This window comes from Salvelinus alpinus, chromosome 14 (genome assembly GCF_045679555.1).
Source record: "Salvelinus alpinus chromosome 14, SLU_Salpinus.1, whole genome shotgun sequence".
NCBI classification, from domain to species: domain Eukaryota; kingdom Metazoa; phylum Chordata; class Actinopteri; order Salmoniformes; family Salmonidae; genus Salvelinus; species Salvelinus alpinus.
The window spans coordinates 22,541,003-22,554,769 of record NC_092099.1 but is presented as its reverse complement, the minus strand read 5'-3'; the positions used below and the strand labels follow the sequence as shown (position 1 = coordinate 22,554,769).

General features: G+C 43.7%; 1 protein-coding gene across 2 annotated transcripts in view; it reads right to left on the bottom strand.

Moving 5' to 3' along the window:
* Positions 1-13,767, bottom strand: part of vwa8 (von Willebrand factor A domain containing 8) — a 99,663-nt gene that overhangs the window by 8,339 nt on the left and 77,557 nt on the right. For both annotated transcript variants that reach the window (XM_071340825.1, XM_071340824.1), the window contains exons 40-42: positions 5,288-5,396; positions 3,889-4,014; positions 2,814-2,972 (exon numbers count right to left, since the gene is read on the bottom strand). In XM_071340825.1, the coding sequence (XP_071196926.1) occupies positions 2,814-2,972; positions 3,889-4,014; positions 5,288-5,396 (394 nt within the window). The remainder of the gene's footprint in view (positions 1-2,813; positions 2,973-3,888; positions 4,015-5,287; positions 5,397-13,767) is intronic.

The following is a 13,767-nucleotide window of genomic DNA, read 5'->3' as shown; positions in this document are numbered from 1 at the left end:
GGTGTGTATATATACTGAGATCATGTGACATATCATGTGACACTTAGATTGCACACAGGTGGACTTTATTCAACTAATTATGTGACTTCTGAAGGTAATTGGTTGCATCAGATCTTATTTAGGGGCTTCATAGCAAAGGGGGTGAATACCTATGTACGTACCATTTTACCGTTTTTTTTTTTTTGTTGAAACAAGTAATTTTAAAAGAAATTTCACTTCACCAATTTGGACTATTTTGTGTATGTCCATTACATGAAAGCCAAATAAAAATAAATGTAAATTACAGGTTGTAATGCAACAAATAGGAAAAACACCAAGGGGGATGAATACTTTTGCAAGGCACTGTACATCCTTTAAGCAGCGTTTATACAGACATTGGTGAGCAAATGTCAAGGACTTTCAGGAACTTTTTCAAGCACTTAATTGTAATTTTCAACGACCTCAATGTTGTATAATTGTATAATTTATAACTTTTTTCTCAATTTGTAGGGGTGTGGACACTACAAAGTGTCAAAAGCGTTCCACAGAGATGCTGGCCCATGATGACTCCAATGAAACAAAATAGGAAAAACGCCAAGGGGGATGAATACTTTTGCAAGGCACTGTATGTGTGTCTCACTGTTACGTGTGTATGTGTGTGCAGGCACGTGCACAGATAGGGATCTACCTGTGCCCGAGCACCTGCCCATTTTCCCTCCCACTCGCCAAGTGCCCATTTGGGTGTTTTTTTGTATACAGTTTTTGTCATTGTTGTTCTGAACCCACTGCCCTCAAGTCGTCGCGACGTCGTCAAGTTCGTCACCCCCGAACCCGTCCATTGGTCTGCCTTGTATGGAGCTCACATGCGCCTGGTTGTGCCTTTTTCTCAGTCTGCCCTGTACGGAGATTGCGTGTCCCGGGATTCCATAAATGAATGGTGAGATGTGCTCACTGTGTGTGTAGCAAGCTAGCAACAGTACTGTGGCAGCAGCATAACATTTGTTAACACTTGATATACATCATCAATATTTGGTCTGGTTGGCTGATAGCCTACGGCAGAAGCAATTCATCATTTATTTCCTTGTAAAATCATAGCAGCAGGAAGGGTTGTGGAGGTTCTGCAGCAACACTGATGAATGTAGATACAATACTTTGTCAAAGTTACAGAATTACTGCTGTCTGTTCAGAAAGAAATGAAACAATTCAGAATAGCCTACTACACTATGAGTAGACTTATAATTTAGCCAGAGGAAGGATTAATAGCTTCTTTCAAAAAAACATTATTGTGTGGGGCCCAATAAGAAGACATAGCCTACAGTCCGGAACGAGCGGCAAATCTGTCAGTGAACAGCATGACAAAACATCTTTCGCAATATTTCAAACACAATCGTGGGAAAACACCGGTTGGAAAGCAAATGGCTCCAGCTGAAAATGAAATACTCTAATCTGTCTGCTGTAGGCAACCAAAATATTTTATCAACTTCTAAATAGGCCTATTGAGCGAACATTGTTTTACAAAGTAAAACAAGAGCGAGATATAGGCTTTCGGCACGAGCGCATCGGCCATCGCCGGAGAGTGAGCTGAGCATCATCTCCTCCTCATATTGTACAATATGTGTGTCTCCACATACCTAGGCCTAGGGTATTGATGGATTCAAGACAAGGTCGTTTTTATTGATCTCAGATTCTCAGTTTGTCAGTCTCATAGTAGTCTGTAATGACGTGGAATTATATGAAAGACCACATTTTTCCCAGACCCTAGGCTAATAAAAAATAAGCTGACAGCCTACCCTCTTTTCCCGATGTCAATCATGTCTTTAGGAGGCACTGTAACTAGCTTGCTTCACATTTGTGATGAGTGTGTTGTTGCAGAAATAAATAGGCCTATGGTCAAAAATGTTACAATTTTCTCTACAGAGGCAGTCAAGTGGGTGCCCTTTTTTATTTTGAGCACCTGCCCCCTGAAAGGTGTGTGCATGGCCCTGTGTGTGTGTGTTTATGCATGTATGTGTTGACTAAATATGGCCTTAGCTTCTTAGTGTCCTCTCTTTTAGAACTTGCATACAGGCTGGCGTGTGTTAGTATGTGTGTCTGTGTACGCACGTCTTATCTTAGATGTGTATGAGCAGGTGGCACCTGTCAGAGTGTAGAGCACAGGTGTGTGCGCGTTTTCAGATGCAGGCGGGTAACGCACGTGTGTGTAACACTGATATGTGAGAGGTAGGTCAGGTGGTGTAGAGGAGAACGCTGTGGGGCCATGAAGTCTGCCACTCCGCCTCTCTCTCTCTCTCTCTCTCTCTCTCTCTCTCTCTCTCTCTCTCTCTCTCTCTCTCTCTCTCTCTCTCTCTCTCTCTCTCTCTCTCTCTCTCTCTCTCTCTCTCTCTCTCTCTCTCTCTCTCTCTCTCTCTCTCTCTCTCTCTCTCTCTCTCTCTCTCTCTCTCTCTCTCTCTCTCTCTCTCTATATATATATACACACACACACACACACACACACACACACAGTGGGGAGAACAAGTATTTGATACACTGCCGATTTTGCAGGTTTTCCTATTTACAAAGCATGTAGAGGTCTGTAATTTTTTATCATAGGTACACTTCAACTGTGAGAGACTGAATCTAAAACAAAAATCCAGAAAATCACATTGTATGATTTTTAAGTAACTAATTAGCATTTTATTGCATGACATATATATTTCACTGATAATGCAGTCTGGACAAACCAACACATATCCTGTCTGTCAATGTGTCATCAAAACAGCCACTAGAAGATGTTATCAAAGCTGATCCTAGTTTTGTACCGATGGGCAACTACTGCGTGTGTGTGTGTGTCTCACCTTGATCTTCTGTTCGTAGCTCTCCAGGGCTTCCATCACCATACACACAGCTTCCATGGATCTCTCCAGCCTGCCGTCCACCCCGTTGAAACGGTACATGCTCCCTGACACGTCAGCTAACACACGCAGACGCTTTGGCTTCTGCTGCGGGCTGCCCAGCTATACACACACACACAGACGAACACACGAAACAGAACACAGAGGGTTAAACAGATATTATAAACTGGGTGGTTCGAGCCCCTGAATGCTGATTGGCCAAAAGCCGTGGTATATCAAAACGTATATTTACATTTATTTTTATTGCTCTAATTATGTTTGTAAACAGTTTATAATAGCAATAAGGCACCTCGGGGGTTTGTGGTATATGGCCAATATATCACGGCTAAGCCCTGTATCCAGGCACCGTGCTTAAGAACAGCCCTTAGCCGTGGTATATTGGCCATATACCATAAACCCCCGAGGTGCCTTATAGCTTAATTATACACACACTTCCCTGTAGGATGGAATATTACAGGGGAACTGCTACTGTATAGAACTGGAACAGAATAATATTCTAAACAAAAAACTATGTTTTATGTGAGAATCCCTACTACAATATTATTTTCACAGAGACAAGCTGAGGTACATTATCTTAATCACTCTTCTTAACATCAGCAAACAAACGCTAGGGGAAACCCTTTCATTCAGATAACTTCAAGTGGACATCTTTGGAAAATGGCATTGCTCAATCACATTACCTAGAAATAACTGATTTAATAGTGGGAGAAACATTTTCTTTTGTTTCTCTTTCATTATGTTACCATAGACGGCTGTCCTCTCCAGATCGACCAAAAATATTCAACACTTGGAGCTAAATGAGATTAAAACATGTGTATTTTGTTTCGTGAGTATGTGTTTGTTTGGGTGCACGTGCGTATGGGTGGGATGTCTTAGTGTGGGAACATTGTGTGTGTTGTTAATGCCTAGTTAGTGTGCGAGAATGTGTGTGATCGAGACCATAGATTTGCAATTATAATAATCACACACAACAGGAGTCCAACAACGCACGCCCGCCCAAACCCATCCACCCACCCACCTCTGGATCCAGCTCTCCTCTGCGTTTGTAGATAGCCTTCTCTCCCGTCAGTCCGTCTATGATCTTAGCATCGTCCAGCTCTCCCAGTGACTGATTCTTCAACCACTGACGCTCCTTACCTTTGGCCTGGGGACACAGACAGAGAAACACTGTCAACATATCCCCCACTAATCAACTCTGATAGGGATAGACTAATTCCCAAACAATCAGAACAATCTAGGGGCCAGTATCCTGAACTCAAATTAAGCCTACTCCTGAAAAGCATGGAGGATCTTTGAAAGTGTTTTTAGTCCAGGAAGAGGCTTAGTCTGCGTTTGGGAAACTGACCCTCAGTTATGTTTAGGAGATGCAAATGCAAAATGTTCTCTGTGCATTTGACAGTGCAAACAAAGAAAGACTGATTAAGTATGATAGCCAGAAAAATGTGATATTGAATAGGGGTAGATCGTTTCCTAAACGGTCCATAACATGTAACAGCAGGACGGGTCACTGTTCACACATGTACTTTAGATTCTACACAGACTTGACAAGCTCTAGCAGACACAGTAGAGGATGTTATCAGCTAATACTACTACACAGTTGAGAGCACGCACGCACACACAGAGAGAGAGATAAGAGATACATTATGAGATATCACATAATGCACAGTATGTAGCCTATGCACACCCCAAGCCCACAACATCCTAGTCCAGCCCAGCCCAGCCCACCCCACCCCAGCTCCACCTGGCGTGGAGTGCAGGCATGCACTATATATACTTGTGAGGACTTTTTGGGGACCAACAATTCAAAATCAGATTTTCCCTAACCTTAACCCTAATTCTAACCCAAACGCCTAAAATAGACTTTTTACAAGTGCGGACTGGAAAAATGTCCTCACTTTTTTTGTTGCTTTACTATTCTTGTGAGGACTTTTGGTACTCACAAGTATAGTAAAATGTTTACACACACACACAACCCTGGAGCATCATAGCGCTTGGCCTCATACACTGTAATCATTGTCAAGTACCAAAAGAAATCCCACTCTTCTCACACCCATACACACAAACACAATTACACACGTACAGCTACCCACCTCTCCTAGGAAAAGATAAAAAGACAGAATCACATTCCTGAGATTTGGCCATACCCCTTGTCCAGGGGCCCTCATCTGGACAACCAATCAGAGTGTTCGTTGGGGCCAGCGCCCACTCCTTCCTATTATTTTCACACATACAGTATGGGGTGACTGTGCTCATGTCACATGGTGGCTATCTTAATGTCACCAAAAACGTTAATGCAGTCTGATTCTCTACCTATTTCCCACCCAAGGTACACACAGTTTGCACTAGTTCTAACCCACTGAGGACTGGTATTACCAACATGGGAACAGTATTCTGGGACATATCGTGTGTGTTGTTACCTGTAAGCTGTCCAGAATGATGCGCAGAGACTGGACCTGTCTTCTGACGTTTCCAGAGAAACGCTCGTATGTAGATGCATCATATTCACTCATGTCTATCTCCTTCAGCCTGGGGAAAGAAGAGAGGGAGAGAGGGCCAATGTGCCAATGTGTACAACATTCATCCTAAATTAAAGGTAATGGGTGTTGACAAGCATGTTAGAGTGTGTGAGAAGTATATAAGGGATGTTTCCATGAGTTCAGCACACCTGAGGAGCAAAGGAGAAGGGCCAGTCCTGTTTAATAAGGGCCAGTGGGAGGCGCGTGTGTCTGTGTGTGTGTCTGTGTGTGTGTGTGTGTGTGTGTGTGTGTGTGTGTGTGTGTGTGTGTGTGTGTGTGTGTGTGTGTGTGTGTGTGTGTGTGTGTGTGTGTGTGTGAGCAGGTGGGCTGACTGATGCCTGACTGGAGTGCTGCCAGCCCCTGATCCTCACACACATTAGCAATCCACGCAAGCATACACACACACACCTGTGTAGCCCAGGGCAGGTGTGTTGTACCCTCCAGGTAAGGGTAGCATATCTAAATCTCTGTGTTGACTGGCAGAGTTAATCCTTTTCCACCATGGAGCGCGCACGCACACACGCACACACGTCTAATCCAGGTAAATAGGGGAAGGCAGATATGAGACCAGCTATCTCCCTGAATGCCTGCTGGGGTATTGTCTATGAGGTGTTTGAAGTCTTAGCTGAGAACCAGAGCGTGACAAGATGGTGTGTGGTGTGTGTGTTTTCAGAAGGTGGTATTGCGGCTGAGTGTGTATCAGCCGTGTGTATCAGCCATGCGATCAGCCTGACTCTGTCCTATCACGTATCACAGTTTCAAACACACTGCTAACCCACGGGTCAAATCCATATCACTGGCAACTACGTAGTATAGAGGGTACAGAGCGACCCAGCCTGCTTGCTGGGACAGATGTGCACATTCAGCCCTTACTACAAGCCTAACATTCAGCTTCAATCTGCCCTCACTGCTAGCCAAACATTCAGCTTCAATCTGCCCTTACTACAAGCCTAACATTCAGTTTCAATCTGCCCTCACTGCTAGCCAAACATTCAGCTTCAATCTGCCCTCACTGCTAGCCAAACATTCAGCTTCAATCTGCTCTCACTGCTAGCCTAACATTCAGCTTCAATCTGCCATTACTACAAGCCAAACATTCAGCTTCAATCTGCTCTCACTGCTAGCCAAACATTCAGCTTCAATCTGCTCTCACTGCTAGCCAAACATTCAGCTTCAATCTTCTCTCACTGCTAGCCAAACATTCAGCTTCAATCTGCTCTCACTGCTAGCCAAACATTCAGCTTCAATCTGCTCTCACTGCTAGCCAAACATTCAGCTTCAATCTGCTCTCACTGCTAGCCAAACATTCAGCTTCAATCTGCCCTCACTGCTAGCCAAACATTCAGCTTCAATCTGCTCTCACTGCTAGCCTAGCATTAAAGGAGAATTTTGCTTTTTAATGACCAAATCTCTATTTTTGTGGTAAATGGCATGTTATAGAAGGGTCCAGACACTTTTGTGATTTAACTTGTTTTTGAGAAACTTAACTCAACCAGCGATTCACTTTCTCATCCTTGTTATGCAGTACGGGGATCTGAAAAAACATGAACAAATGCTAAAAGAAATTGAAAAATAAAATGTCATAAAAAAAAACAGAAACACTCTCAGTACAGTGATGCAGGTCTTTAGATGTTGTACACATGAAACTGTGTCCTTCAGAACTTTATCAGCAACGCTATATTCCATTTTGTTACGACACAAGCAATACCGCTCCGTCCATTCTAGCAGCAGGCTACATGGAGAATGGAACAGTTAGATAGGGGAAACAGCTCGAGTCGCACAAAATAGAATGTTGAGGACAAAGTTTGGAATGACACATTGTGTACAACATCTAAAGACCTGCATCACTATGCGGAGAGCATTTCCATTTCTAAAAGGACATATTTGGGTGTTTTTGGAGCATTTTGTTAATGTTTTTTCAGATCCCCGTATTGCACATTGAGGATGAGGAAGTGAATCGCTGGTTAGGGTAAGTTTCTCAAAAACAAGTGAAATTGCTAAAAAAGTGTCTGGACCCTTCTATAACATTCCATTTACATAAAATATAGAGATTTAGTTGTAAAAAAAGCTAACTTCTCCTTTAAGCGTCACTCTGCCCTCACTGCTAGCTTAGCATTCAGCTTCAATCTGCCCGCACTGCAGCCTAGAATTCAATCTTCCTAGGGCCAGATGTCGTCTTTATATACAAGTATGACAAAATGGAGCCGACAGATGGTCGCCTCTCTTCCGAGTCCTTAGGAAACTATGCAGTATTTTATGTATTTTATGTATTATTTCTTACATTGTTACCCCAGGAAATCTTAAGTCTTATTACATACAGCCGGGAAGAACTATTGGATATAAGAGCAAGGTCAACTTACCAACAGTACGACCAGGAATATGACTTTCCCGGAGCGGATCCTTTGTTTGGACCACCACCCAGGACAACAGATCTAATCCCAGAAGCCGACCCAAAACAACAGCGCCGCAGAAGGGGCAGAAGGAGCGGCCTCCTGCTCAGACTCCTTAGACGTGCACATCTTCCACCACTACCGAGTATACTACTAGCCAATGTCCAGTCTCTTGACAACAAGGTAGACGAAATTCGAGCAAGGGTTGCCTTCCAGAGAGACATTAGAGATTGTAACGTTCTCTGTTTCACAGAAACATGGCTCTCTTGGGATATGTTGTCGGAATCGGCTCAGCCACTGGGCTTCTCGGGCGGGGGTGTATGCTTCATGATTAACGACTCATGGTGTAATCATAACAACATACAGGAACTCAAGTCCTTCTGCTCACCGACCTAGAATTCCTTACAATCAAATGCCGGCCATATTACCTCCCAAGAGAATTCTCGTCAGTTATCATCACAGCTGTGTACATTCCCCCTCAAGCAGACACCAGCAGAGTTTATAAGGAAGTGCATAGGAGATGTTGTACCCACTGTGACTATTAAAACCTACCCTAACCAGAAACCGTGGATGGATGGCGGCATTCGCTCAAAACTGAAAGCGCAACCACCACATTTAACCATGGAAAGAGGTCTGGAAATATGGCTGAATATAAACAGTGTAGTTATTCCCTCCACAAGGCAATCAAACATGCAAAATTGTTGGTACAGGGACAAAGTGGAGTCTCAATTCAACGGCTCAGACACAAGATGTATGTGGCAGGGTCTACAGTTAATCACGGACTACAAAAAGAAAACCAGCCACTTCTCGGACACCGACGTCACTCTTCCAGACAAACTATACACCTTCTTTGCCTGGTTTGAGGATAATACAGTGCCACCGTCGGGCACGCTAACAAGAACTGTGCCCCTCGACCTGCTAACAAGGACTGCACATTTTCAACACCATAGTACCCTCCAAGCTCATCATCAAGCTGGAGGCCCTGGGTCTCAACCCTGCTGTAACGGGGTCCTGGACTTTCTGACGGGCCGCCCCCAGGTGCTGAAGGTAGGAAACAACATCTCCATTTCGCTAACCCTCAACACTGGGGCCCCACAAGGGTGCGTGCTCAGCCCCTCCTGTACACCCACAACTGCATGGCCATGCACACCTCCAACTCAATCATCAAGTTTGCAGACAACACAACAGTAGTGGGCTTGATTACAAACAACGACGAGACAGTCTACAAGGTGGAGGCGAGGGCACTCAGAGTGTGGTGTCAGGAAAACAACCTCTCCCTCAATGTCAACAAAACAAAGGAGATGATCGTGGACTTCAGGAAACAGCAGAGGGAGCACCCCCCTATCCACATCAAAGGGACAACAGTGGAGAAGGTGGAAAGTTTCAAGTTCCCCGACATACACATCACAGACAAACTAAAATGGTCCACCCACACAGACAGTGTGGTGAAGAAGGCGCAACAGCGCCTCTTCAACCTCAGGGGGTGAGGAAATTTGGCTTGTCACCCAAAACCCTGACAAACTTTTACAGATGCACAATCGAGAGCATCCTGTATCACAGCCTGGTACGGCAACTGACCCGCCCTCAACCGCAAGGCTCTCCAAAGGGTGGTGCGGTTTGCGCAACGCATCACGGGGGCAAACTACCTGCCCTCCATGACACCTACAGCACCCGATGTCACAGGAAGGCCAAAAAGATCATCAAGGACAACAACCACCAGAGCCACTGCCTGTTCACCCCGCTATCATCCAGAAGGCGAGGTCAGTACAGGTGCATCAAAGCTGGGACCGAGAGACTGAAAAACAGCTTCCATCTCAAGGCCATCAGACTGTTAAATAGCAATCACTAAATCAGAGAGGCTGCTGCCTACATTGAGACCCAATCACTGGCCACTTTAATAAATGGATCACGAGTCACTTTAAACAATGCTACTTTAAATAATGCCACTTTAATAATTTTTACATATCTTACATTACTTATATCATATGTATATACTGTAATTTATACCATCTATTGCACCTTGCCTATGCCGCTCAGCCATCGCTCATCTATATATTTATATGTACATATTCTCATTCACCCCTTTAGATTTGTGTGTATTAGGTAGTTGTGGAATTGTTAGATTACTTGTTAGATATTACTGCACTGTCAGAACTAGAAGCACAAGCATTTTGCTACACTCGCATTAACATCTGCTAACCATGTGTATGTGACCAATACAATTTGATTTGAATGTAAACTGTTGCTATTTCCTCGCAGGATTTGGTTAGTTTTATTTAAGGTACACAATCAATATTGCACAACAGTCCCATACTCTCACACGGCACATAGCATTATGCAGTCCAGTGGTGATATGGTTCCCTCTACACATTCCTGTGTGACTCTCCAGCAGCCACAGTTACTTCCTCCAGAACGTTCCACAGACCAGACAGAGAACAGCTATCCCCAGCTATGGCCAAAAAGGGGGGTGAAAAAAACTGAATACTGGACAGAATACTGAATACTTTTTCAGGACAACAACAAGAACCCAGGGTGTGGCTCACTTAGGTTGCAAAGCTACCGGTAAAAGTTGACCAAAGTTACCGGAATCATCAGTCATTTGGATTATTAACCGGTAATCAATGGCAATCTATGGTAACTTGGGTAATTTATATAGTATACATGTTTTATATCTGTGTCCTTATTTTCCATGAGTTTCAAGTAGACAGACCATATAATGGTTTAAGAGAAATTAACCTAATTAATGAAAAAAGCTTTGAATCAACAATGGCATTATTTTCTTATTTTATTTCTTTTCAACTCTTCCAACTATCGTCTTTTTTCACAACTGCCACCAGTTTGGCGGCAAAACATTTCAAACAAAGACATATTGACATAATAAAATGTGTAATTTTCTTTAAAGGATATTTCATGCTGAAACCTTCATTAAAACACCAATGATATTCAACTAAGTTCACGGTTTATATTTAGGATAATGTATTACAGCTTTGTCATTCTATAATATCTTTTTTTATCATCATTATTTCAATATATGATGATAAGGCCACACAGAGGGCCATAGATAATTATAGACAAATTACTCAAAACAGACACTAGACATCCTCTGATAAAATCCCAAATATTCCTTGAAAGTTACCAACATTCTGGTAGTTTATTGCTAAACTTCAAACGTTTCTAGTAACATACCCTCTCTTTGCAACCCTCGGCTCACTACACCAACACAACACACTCTCCCCACAGCACCGCTGTTCACAACGACAACACATCTATCAGTGTGTGCTTGTGCATACTGTATTTCTGTGCCTGCATGTGTATTCACATGAGTTTCAGGTATTCGAATGTAATTTTAAAGTCTAAAAGAAAAGGATCTGACTGATGCACAACCTTAAAGTCAACACAGGACTGACTGTTTACTCCTACATAGACAACTAAGACAACTCAATGAGATCAACATCTGCAAAGGTGGTCTGCGTGAGTGTGTGTGTGTGGGGGGTCTGTGTGTGTGTGTGCTTGTTTGGGTGTGTGTATGTGAGAGAGACACACGCGCACACACCGGGCGCGTGTGATACTACACTATCAAGACCGTCCTGACTGATTGCATCTCGGCCTGGTTTGGATATTGGTCCACTCCCTTACCATCAGACAGACAGTATTGAAGCATGAGGTCTGATACCAACAGGCTCAGAGACCGTTTCTAACTACAAGACATCAGACTGCTGAACACTTGAACTGGACTAACCACCTGCACTGACTCTCTGCATCTTAGCCACTGGCGTAACGCAGTTTCTCTGGACACCCCTCCCCCCTAAAATATCTATATTTTTTTAATGCGTCAGCCAGACAGCCACTCACCAAGTATAGACTACCGATCGCTGACCATGGTGCTGAAATTGCGACATGTCTATGCGGCTGCCCATCGAATCGATGATGGGCTTTCTGTGGTGCCATGTAGCTTATAGCTTTACTTTAGCTGATGGATAAATGTTTATTGGGAGGCCTATTTTGTTGTCATTTTCTCATGTTAAGCCGAACATTTCAAGAAGCTATACACGGTCTCACAATGCTGCCATTTAGACTGCTGGCTGGTGGCAATAATGTAATTACTTGTTCAGTAATTAAAGTTGGAAATTCAAACATTGCAGATTGTACGATACATTTTCGATACAACAGCATACAAACCAGCTAGCAATAGATGTGTTTGAATATGCAACTGTCCTGTATAGTAGTAGTGGGTCAAGTCGCCACACGTGTTATGACACAGTACATGTCCGGAAAGCGGATATCTAGCTGGACAGGGCTATGGTCTGAGAAAACGATGCTGTATATTAGCTGTTACTTACAAAAGGAAGAATTCTATTGTCCAGCAGGAAAAAGTCACATTGTTGGGCTTCGGTCTGGATCTGTTTAGACTTGGATGTAATACACAATTGAAATCTCCGCCCAATATCAAATGATGAGAGTTAAGGTCGGGAATTGTTGCGATGAGGTCAGCGTAAAACTTTTGCATCATCCCAATTAGGACCATAGAGGTTAGCCAGAATAACCCATGTGCTAAACAATTTCCCCATCACTATAATATATCTGCCATTAGTATCTGAAATGACTTTGGAGGAGACAAACTGGGTGCCTTTTCTGATAAGGATGGCTGCCCCTCTGGCCTTAGCACCGAAGTTGGAGTGAAATATTTGTTCTACCTATCCTCTCTTTAGTTTATCATGGTCGCTGGTCGCTGGACCGGAGATGGGTCTCTTGGAGAAAAACAATGTCCGGACTTAAGGACTTAAGATGAGCATACACTCGGCTAAGCTTGACCACCTGGTTAATTCCTTTCACGTTCCAGCTGATAGAGCATGTGGAGCCTAGAGTATGTGAATTTGTCATAGTCATAGTAATCAGAAATGAATGTTAGTACGATCTGGGGCTGTCGCGGGGCAATACGGACTTTCAGCTCCCTCCAAAGATTTTCTATTGGGTTCAGGTCTGGAGACTGGCTAGGCCACTCCAGGACCTTGAGATGCTTCTTACGGAGCCACTCCTTAGTTGCCCTCTTCAATGCTCTTACTGAGGGAAGGAGGTTGTTGGCCAAGATCTCGCGATACATGGCCCCATCCATCCTCCCCTCAATACGGTGCAGTCGTCCTGTCCCCTTTGCAGAAAAGCATCCCCAAAGAATGATGTTTCCACCTCCATGCTTAACGGTTGGGATGTTGTTCTTGGGTTTGTACTCATCCTTCTTCTTCCTCCAAACACGGCGAGTGGAGTTTAGACCAAAAAGCTCTATTTTTGTCTCATCAGACCACATGACCTTCTCCCATTCCTCCTCTGGATCATCCAGATGGTCATTGGCAAACTTCAGACGGGCCTGGACATGCGCTGGCTTGAGCAGGGGGACCTTGCGTGCGCTGCAGGATTTTAATCCATGACGGCGTAGTGTGTTACTAATGGTTTTCTTTGAGGCTGTGGTCCCAGCTCTCTTCAGGTCATTGACCAGGTCCTGCCGTGTAGTTCTGGGCTGATCCCTCACCTTCCTTATGATCATTGATGCCCCACGAGGTGAGATCTTGCATGGGGCCCCAGACCGAGGGTGATTGACCGTCATCTTGAACTTCTTCCATTTTCAAATAATTGCGCCAACAGTTGTTGCCTTCTCACCAAGCTGCTTGCCTATTGTCCTGTAGCCCATCCCAGCCTTGTGCAGGTCTACAATTTTACCTCTGATGTCCTTACACAGCTCTCTGGTCTTGGCCATTGTGGAGAGGTTGGAGTTTGATTGAGTGTGTGGACAGGTGTCTTTTATACAGGTAACGAGTTCAAACATGTGCAGTTAATACAGGTAATGAGTGACGAACAGGAGGGCTTCTTAAAGAAAAACTAACATGTCTGTGAGAGCCGGAATTCTTACTGGTTGGTAGGTGATCAAATACTTATGTCATGCAATAAAATGCTAATTAATTACTTAAAAATCATACAATAAGATTTTCTGGATTTTTG